At 34.7% G+C, this 10,277-nt stretch overlaps 1 protein-coding gene across 1 annotated transcript; it reads left to right on the top strand.

Moving 5' to 3' along the window:
* Positions 1–1,234: 1,234 nt before the first annotated feature.
* On the top strand, positions 1,235–2,014 carry LOC105779148 (transcription factor bHLH25). The gene is given in 2 exon segments (XM_052629873.1): positions 1,235–1,612; positions 1,940–2,014. Coding segments are annotated over 2 exon segments (453 nt in total).
* The last annotated feature ends 8,263 nt before the right edge of the window (positions 2,015–10,277 follow it).

Genomic DNA, 10,277 nt, shown 5'->3' with positions numbered 1-10,277 from the left:
CTCAATCGACAACTATATTTAAAATAAAATTGAAAGAATTTAAGTTTAATTATTTTTAATAATATATATTAATTGATGGTCTATAAATTATAAATTAATAATATTAATGTACCAACTATAAAATTACAAAAAGAATTTTGGGTTAAAATTGTAGTATCGTTATTTGGGTGGCTCATAACTAGACACATCTTCGATCAAATGAATCTATATCTATATTATTATTTAAGCATATTATTATTATCTTATTATTATTATTATCTACGTTAATGCATTTAAAGGAATTACTAAAATAATTTTATATTTTAAAATAAATTATGTTATTACGAAAGTAATTTTATATTTTTTATTTTCAAAAAAAATTGAGATTTGAACTAATATCACCAATATTTATTAAATCATTTTTTACCACTTGATATTTTTATACATTTTAATTTTATTACACAAATTATTTCACTTATATTATTTGTATATATATTGAAAATATCGTTGATTGAGTTGGTGCCACAATTTAAACTATTTTTATTTTAATTTCATACATATTAAATATGCTATTATTATTACTGTCTAACCTGACGTTCCATTAATTGTATGATATTTTTAAACACACATCTATGTTTTAAATACGTGATTTCCACATGCATACATGTGTGATAAAACTTTTAATTATATATAAAGTATTTGATTGAGGACCCCTTTGGAAAGACGTTTACCTCTAGTGCAGTACGTTTAGCTTTCTTTTTGGCTCACACTACAGTATCTAATTTCATCATCACCACTGTAATTTTTACACTATCTGCAGGTGAACGTACTATCTATCTAGAGGGGCATTGAGTTGATGTCACCTTTAACCGAGTCCCAACTCAGTTATGGAATTATCATAAACACATTCATTTAACAAAGAAATAAATATTATTTTAATGATATTTATGCCTTTTTGCATTTTGATATATCTAAAGCAATACATACCTTTAAAAAAATCATGAGATTTGAACTCATTCATTTAACAAATAAATAGTTTAAGGAAATTTATATCTTTTTATATTTTGATATATCTAGAAAATCCGTACTCAGAGAATCATGAGATTTAAACTTAATTAATCCATTATAGTTTTGACAATTACAATTCTATCTTTTCAACTAAATTTGAGGACGTCAAATAAAAATATCCCTATATTGCATATAATTAATTTATATGCCAAATAGTTGAGATTTTGTATTGCAATGGGATTGGCAGATGGATAGGGCAACAGTGCTTGGAGATGCTGTCAAGTACATCAAGCAACTGCAAGAGAAAGTGAAGACACCTGAAGAGCAGGCCAGGCAGAAACCAATGGAATATGTGGCTTGTGTGAAGAAACACCAACTCTTGATTGACAGTAATGGTGATTTTTCAAGCTGGGATGAACATTTCAGTGCCCCATTTGATGAGCCATTACCAGAAATTGAAGCAAGGTGTTGTGACCAAAGTGTTCTCATAAGCATTCACTGTGAGAAAAAGAAAGGGTTTCTCGAGAAAATCATTTCTGGAATATAGAAATGTCACCTAACAGTCATCAACAGCAATGCAATGACATTTGGGAGTTGTGCTCTTCATATAACCATTGTTGCTCAGGTACTTTGATCCGTTAGCAATCGTGTTAAATGTCAGCTAAAATTTGACATGAAGCGTATTTAAAATACTCAGATAAAATTATAAGCATGTATATGTATCTATTACATAGTCAGCTTATATTTGACGTGGTAGGTTCCATGTATTTATAATTTAATTCATATGCTTTAAATATACTCAATTAGAAAGTTTGAAAGTTTGGAGACATTTAATGCAATTAATCCTAATAACTGGTTGAACTAAAAAAAACCCTAAAAACTGCAAAAAGCTCTTCAAAGGGAAGTCATTAATGTAATTTTTCTTCAATAGTATCCATTTTTTCTTTTGCAGATGGACATGGAATTCTGCATGACAATAAAGGAGCTTGTGAAGAAACTACGTTTAGCTTTTATATTTCTAGTGTGACAAATCTCCCTTCAAATATCATATATTACAATACCTACTGCAGCTGGAGGCTTTAAAAGTTAGGAAATGTATGTATGTATGTATGTATGCCCTACAGTTTCTCTTTGGGTTTTATCTTTGGAAGCTTGAAAATTTGAACTCAACCTGTATAAGTTGGTCAAAGAAGGGTGGGTGGACAAATTGGCCTTCCGTTGCAATTAATAAATGGGGTAAGCAATCACTTATAACAAAACAAAATTAAAATAGTATATTCAGACTTAACGCATGCATGTTCAACAGCTGCTTTAGTTGCAGGTTCAGTTGCAATTATTTTTACATTTAGTTCTACTAGTTCTTTCTATACACTGATTAGGTATAGTTTATCGACAACAAAATTGGAAGATTCCATAATTGATTTTGTGAACTTGTTAAACACTATAAGCTTTACCATTGATGGAGTATCGAAGAAAAATCTCATTGTCATTACGTGCATCAAGTTATCTTTAATAGGTTCTGTTTTTGAGAATATAGCATGTGCTTCCAAAAACATAGAAGTAATTCATAGTTAGCTTTCTTCCTCTCCACATCTCATATGGGATCATCTTTATCTTGGGCATTGACAATATCCTATTCATCATATGACAATCTGCATTCACAGTCTCCGCCCAAAAATCTGTGAGAAGTTCCTTTGGCATTTAGCATGATCCTATCCATATCCTCGACCATGCAATTCTTTCTCTCAATAATGGCGTTTTGTTGTGGAGTCTTTGAGGTTGAAAACTCATGTTGGATGCTTGTGTTGTCACAAAAGTTAGAGAATTCTTTAGTCCCAAATTCCTTTCCATGATCACTCTTGATTCTAACCATCTTCCCAACTAGTTGACCTTCTTGTTCGTGAGCTTCTTATACAGGTTCTTAAAGGCTTTAAACGTATCTGATTTTTCATTCAAAAATTTCACCCAAGTAAACCTTATGTTATACTATAAATTGATAATGTGACAGTAGGAATAATCGCAAAACAATAACAAAGAAAATAAGAATACGCAGATTTTACGTGAAAAACTCTTATTAGAAAAAAATCACGGGTAGAGGGAGGAGAAAATTCACCATGTCGAATTCGAATGATACAAGAGGAGAAACGATTATGCCTATTTATAGATTTAAAAACCTTGTTCTAATCTGTTAAATAAACTTAAATAAAAGTTAAGAGTTATGTAAGTGAAAGGTCAAGAGTTGAAAGGTTAAGAGTTATGTTGTTTTTAATGGGTTTAAATTAGTAGTTTTTTTGTTTAGGAAAATGAAAGGTCAAGAGTCATTGGTTTATGGTTATTATTAGATTTTAATATTTTCAGTTTTTTGTTGTTTTAAAGGGTAGACTATAACCTATAAATAGTTTGTAAGCTTTTGATTTTATAAGAGATAACAATTTTTATATTGAGAACATTTTCTACAATTTGGTATCTGAGCTATGGAGAGTGTGACTAGTAATGTGCCATTGCCTCAACTAACAAAGGTGAACTATGAGAATTGAAGCATCCAAATGAAAGCTCTTCTCGGGTCTCAAGATGGTTGGGAGGTGGTCCAAGAAGGTTTCGTAGAACCGGCAACTACTGCGGGAGATACGGTGGCTCAAAACAAGGCGTTGAAAGAAATGCGGTCGAAAGATAAGGCGGCATTGTACATGTTATTTCGAGCCGTTGATGAGTCGGGCTTTGAGAAGATTGCAAGTGCGACAACTTCAAAAGAAGCGTGGGACATTTTAGCAAAGGTGTACAAAGGAGCCGACCGAGTTAAACAAGTCCGCCTTCAAACTCTTCGTGGCGAGCTGGAAGGCATGAAGATGAAGGAATCGGAAGGTGTCTCCAACTATATCACGCGTGTTCAAACCGTGGTGAACCAACTCAACCGAAATGGAGAAGCGTTAACCGATGCACGAGTTGTGGAGAAGATTTTGAGATCATTAACTGACCGTTTCGAGAATGTCGTATGTGCCATAGAAGAGTCAAACGATCTAGCAACGCTCACAGTCGATGAACTCGCCGGTTCTCTCAAGGCACATGAACAACGTAAGAAGAAGAAGAAAGATGAGACACTTGAGCAATCACTTCAAACCAAGGCAACAATCAAAGACGAAAAGATTCTCTATTCTCAAAGCCTTCGAGGTAGAGGTCGTGGTCGTGAAGATCGAGGAAATGGTCGTGGTGGAAAAGGCCGTGGTCAAGAAGGGAGTTATGAGGAGAAGGAGTATTCAAACCAACAAAATTAGCGTGGAAGAAGACGTGGTCATGGAAGAGGTGGATGGTCGAATTATTCCAATGTCGAGTGCTACAAGTGTGGCAAATATGGTCACTATGCAAAAGATTGTAACTCTGATAAGTGTTACAATTGTGGTAAGGCGGGACATTTCGCGAAAGAATGTCGCGTCTCAAAAAAGGTGGAAGAGACAACCAACCTAACCACGGAAAATGAGGAGGCAAAAGAAGGTTTTCTCTTGATGGCACACAACAAAGTCAACACCAACAACAACATGGTGTGGTACCTTGACACAGGTGCAAGCAACCATATGTGTGGACTCAAGCACCTATTCAAAGAGATGCAAAAGGTTGAAACGGGACATGTGTCATTTGGAGATGCGTCGAAGGTTGAGGTAAAAGGCCAAGGTACCATTTGTTATTTACAAAATGATGGGTTAGTTGGGTCAATCCATGATGTGTATTACGTACCAGACCTCAAGAGCAACATTTTGAGTATGGGGCAACTCATGGAAAAAGGTTATTCGGTACTTATGAAAGATCGGGTGTTACACTTGAAAGATAAGGAAGGGTGTTTGGTCGCTCGAGTTGAAATGGAGAGAAATCGCATGTTTAGGTTGAATCTGAGAAGTGTTCGAGGAAAATGTTTGCGAGTTGATGTTGAAGACAAGGCGTCGCTGTGGCATCTCCGTTTTGGCCATCTACATTATGGTGGTCTAAACGAGTTGGCGAAGAAGAATTTGGTGCATGGGCTACCAGACATGGACTATGAGGGAAAATTTTGTGAAGAATATGTGCTCGGTAAGCATGCGAGAACTTCGTTTCAAAAGAAGGAAGAATATCAGGCTAAGCAACTTCTCGAATTGATTCATACCGACATATGTGGACTAATCACCCCCGAATCTTTTAGCGGTAAAAGGTATTTCATTTCTTTTATCGATGATTTCTCACGAAAAACTTGGGTTTATTTTCTTAAAGAAAAATTCGAGGCATTTGAGGTGTTCAAGAAGTTCAAAGTAATGGTTGAAAAAGCAACTGGTAGACACATCAAATCTGTACGATCTGATAGAGGTGGTGAGTATACTTCGACGGCTTTCATGAAGTATTGTGAGGAGCAAGGCATAAGACGATTCCTAACCGCACCGTACTCTCCCCAACAAAATGGTGTGGCCGAGAGGAAGAATCGGACTATTCTCGACATGGTTCGATCAATGCTCAAGAGCAAGAAGATGCCGAAGGAATTTTGGGCGGAAGCCATGCAATGTGCCATCTATGTGCAAAATCGATGTCCACATGCGAAGTTGGATGATCAAACACCACAAGAGGCTTGGAGCGGACAAAAACCATCAGTTTCTCATATTAAAGTATTCGGTAGTGAGGCCTATGCACATGTGCCGGATCAGCGAAGAACGAAGCTCGAAGACAAAAGTAAAATGTTTATTTTTATTGGGTATGATGAGAAAACAAAAGGATACAAGCTACTCGACCCGATAAGTAAAAAGGTTGTGGTAAGTCGTGACGTACGATTCAATGAAGCAAGCGAGTGGGATTGGAATAACTCAACGGAGGTTATCATCAAAGATGGAGGATCATCAATCGCTACACCAACAATCATACCTACAAATCCTGAAACTACTGATGATGAAGATGAACCGCAACAACCAAAAATGCGAAGTTTGCAAGATTTGTATGATTCAACAAATGAGGTACATATTGTATGTCTTTTGGCAGATTCCGAGATTATAAGTTTTGAAGAGGCGGTGCGAGACAAGAAGTGGCAAACTGCTATGGATAAGGAGATTAAAGCAATTGACCGCAACAACACATGGGAGTTAACATAATTGCCGAAAGGAAGTCAGCCCATTGGTGTGAAGTGGGTGTTCAAAAGAAAGATGAATGCTCAAGGCGAGTTAGAACGGTACAAGGCGCGACTTGTTGCAAAGGGATATAAGCAAAAAGAGGGGATCGATTATGATAAGGTATTTGCTCTCGTTGTAAGAATGGAGACAATCCGGTTGCTTATTGCACAAGAGGCACAATTTAAATGGCCAATATTTCAAATGGATGTCAAGTCGGCATTCTTGAATGGTGTGCTCGAAGAAGAAGTCTACATCGAACAACCACCCGGGTATATAAAAAATGGAGAGGAGAAGAAGGTGCTGAAATTAAAGAAGGCACTTTACGGGTTGAAGCAAGCACCGCGGGCATGGAATACTCGTATCGATACATACTTCAAGGAGAATGGGTTTAAACAATGTCCTTATGAACACGCCCTCTACGTGAAGAAGAATGGAGGTAATATGTTATTTGTTGCTCTTTATGTCGATAACCTCATTTTTATGGGGAACAATGGTGAGATGATACTGGATTTTAAGAGCAAAATGACACAAGAATTCGAGATGACAGATTTGGGTTTAATGAAATTTTTCCTTGGTTTGGGGTTCGACAAGAAAGGATGTATATTTTGTGTCACAGGAGGCATATGCAAAGGAAATTTTGAAGAAGTACAAGATGGCACATTGCAACCCGGTATCAACACCAATGGAACTAGGTGTAAAACTCTCGAAATTCGATGGAGGAGAACGAGTCAACGCAAGCAAATACCGAAGTTTGGTGGGAAGCCTTCACTATCTCACTTACACAAGGCCTGACATTTCGCTAAGTGTTGGCATTGTAAGTCGGTTCATGGAAGAGCCGGTTTATTCACATTGGAAGACGTTGAAGCGGTACATTCAAGGAACGGTGTCACTCGGGTTATTTTATTCAAATATGGAAGATTACAAGTTGATTGGGTATTCCGACAGTGATTGGTGCGGAGACTTAGATGATCGGAAAAGTACATTGGGATATGTGTTCTTTATGGGTAACACAACATTTGCTTGGCTTTCAAAGAAGCAACCAATTGTGACACTATCGACATGTGAAGCTAAATATGTGGTAGCATCTTGGTCTGTGTGTCATGCTATATGGCTCAGAAATTTGTTGGGCGAGTTGGAGCAACAACAACTTGGTGCAACTGAGATACGAGTTGATAATAAATCAGCGATTGAGTTGGCAAAGAACCCAGTGAATCATGAAAGAAGCAAACACATTGACATTCATTTTCATTTCATCCGAGATCATGTAAAGGAAGGAAGTGTGAAATTAGTGCACGTGGCAAGTCGAGACCAAGTCGCGGATATCTTTACAAAACCGCTACCGATGGTACTCTTCGACAACTACAAGAAATTAATCGGCATGAAGGATGACAGAAGCATTTAAGTTTACAGGGGAGTTTTGTTAAATAAACTTAAATAAAAGTTAAGAGTTATGTAAGTGAAAGGTCAAGAGTTGAAAGGTTAAGAGTTATGTTGTTTTTAATGGGTTTAAATTAGTAGTTTTTTTGTTTAGGAAAATGAAAGGTCAAGAGTCATTGGTTTATGGTTATTATTAGATTTTAATATTTTCAGTTTTTTGTTGTTTTAAAGGGTAGACTATAGCCTATAAATAGTTTGTAAGCTTTTGATTTTATAAGAGAGAACAATTTTTATATTGAGAACATTTTCTACATAATCAAAGTCAAATAGAAGTTTACTTCTATAGAAAGAGTTTCTACGTAAAATCCTATGTGTTCTATTTTCTTCCATTTCTTCGTGATTCATTGTCATTATCGACGTTATTTTTTCATAGTTAAAAAGATAATTTAAATAGCTTATTTTACATATAAACCTAAAAATTTTAAGAATAGTAAATGTATAGATATTTAGCATAGAAATAACACAAACTCATGTATGGATGGTATTAACTGCCTAAACAAGAATTCTTGAATAGCGAACAACCAGAGTTATTACTCACTACATCAAAAAATTTCCATTGATGAAAGATGTAAATCCATTGAAAAATAAAAAATACGCATGTCGGATGAAATCGTTGTTGCTATCTGCTCTAATAATGAATCATTGGTTTAACTAAATAACTAAATATAGATAGACCTTTCTCTTCGTCTCAGGTCGATGGATGTTCTCAGTTGGAGGATCCCCTATATGGATAATACACATTCTAGTTGACCGAGCCTAATTCTATTCTAATTGTTTTGTTCTGTAGCAAAGATATCCACGGAGCGGTTCGCCCTATTCAGATATTCACGATCGAGAAGTACTGGATTCTTTTTCCGATAGGTCCTGAAAGGAGAAGGAAAGCTAGAATGCCACCAGGCTTCTATTATTGAATTCACCCGACCCAATAGTGCCATTTTTGTGATTTAGAATTTGAAAAAAAAACATCTCCATTTTTAGCCATTTATTTTGACATTAATTCTTGTGGGGACTTTTTGTTTTGGATAGAAACAACGGTGTGATTATCCCACCACGAGATAACGTTTTTATTTTATTTCTTTATTTATTCAAATCTTTTATTTTTTCGTTGTTGCATACTAATTATTTTATTTGTACATAAAATTTGAGTATTTAGTAATTGTTTTGGATCATAATTAAATTAAATTAAAAGTTGATTTAAGTAGAATTTAATACTCTTTTCTCTCTACATAAGACTCGAACATAAAATCATTTTAAATTGATGAATATTTTATTACTAAATCTAGTTTGACGAAATAATATCGACTCAAAACAAACAAACAAACAAATAATATAAAATGCTTGTAGTTGTGTTTTGTTCCCAAATCTTGTTATCACTTTCCTTCCTTTTCATAAAAAAAACTCTCTTCTTTCTATATAAAGTTTCGGCTTTTTCCATTACTTTTATAATATCGTTTTCTAAATTTGAATTTACATTTTCTTTTATATTTTCCTTTGAAATTACAATATACTTTATCACTATATCAAACATTTGTTAGTCTTAACTTACTAATTACGATACATGGAGATGTCTAACTTAAATAATGGCTAGAAATTCAAGACTTAACAAAGGTGCAATAATATTGTTTTTATAAATTTCTAGAGAAGAGTCTATTGTCACGGGCTAGAACTTTAGTCTTGCAGTCTATGCGATCTTAGGTGCCTAAGTCAGTTTAACTCTTGCAAAGTGAGATTCTCATTGAATTCCTCCAAAGCACCAAAATTATGATGGAAGCAAACACAAAAGAGCAAAATAACCACACAAAAATAATGCCTGAGAGGTGTTTGAGTAAATGCTCTCAATTTAGTATTTTCTACTAAAGAATGGAATACAATGGACGATTTACAACTGAGGGGAAGACTCTTTATTTATAGTTGAGCTCTCCCAAAATCGATGATATAGATCGAATTACATCGACGAACGAGATTGAAGCATATCTATGATTAAGGGAGTTACATAATCACCTAGATTACAAAATCAAATCTTATCAAATTACATATCTTCAAAGATTACTTTCGCTATTTATTGAGGTAGCCCTAATTTCCCATAATTGCCTCGTTGGGACACCAAGGTTTCCAGTAGATAAACTTCATCACTTGTTCTTTGAATCAGGCCAGCTCTCGTGGGTCAAATGAGCCCCATTTAATATGTAGTCCTCCATGAGACAACTTTTGTGTAATGGTCACGAACTTTGAACTGCGGCCTGTGACACTATCACGATCTTGGCAACTATATATTGTATTAATGCCGTGCATAAACTTAATTCAAGCTCGACCCATTTGATGAATACACACCTAAACATGATAATTCTATTTGTCTCACTTTATTATTGTAATACCCCAAAAATTTCTACAGTAAAAAAAAAGAAAAAAAAGTTGTAACGACCTAAATTTAAGGTTATCGAAACAGTTGTTTCGTAACCACAAATCTGATTTAAAGAGAAATTTATTTAATATTTTTGCATGAATATTGATATGATAGGAAAATCATATGAAAATATTGATAGAAAAATTTTACCGATTTAATGGTTAATTAGAAAAAGAAATTATTGAAGAAATTGGGTAAAAACAAGGTATCGAGACCTCGATCTCATAAAATCGAGTCGGAAATATTTTTATAAATATTTATGAAATGTTAGTAATGTTGTATTAAAATTTCGTTAGAAAATTTTAATGTTTGAGTAGTCAATTAAATGAAAA

This window comes from Gossypium raimondii, chromosome 4 (genome assembly GCF_025698545.1).
Source record: "Gossypium raimondii isolate GPD5lz chromosome 4, ASM2569854v1, whole genome shotgun sequence".
NCBI classification, from domain to species: Eukaryota; Viridiplantae; Streptophyta; class Magnoliopsida; order Malvales; family Malvaceae; genus Gossypium; species Gossypium raimondii.
This window is presented reverse-complemented; position numbering and strand designations above follow the sequence as displayed.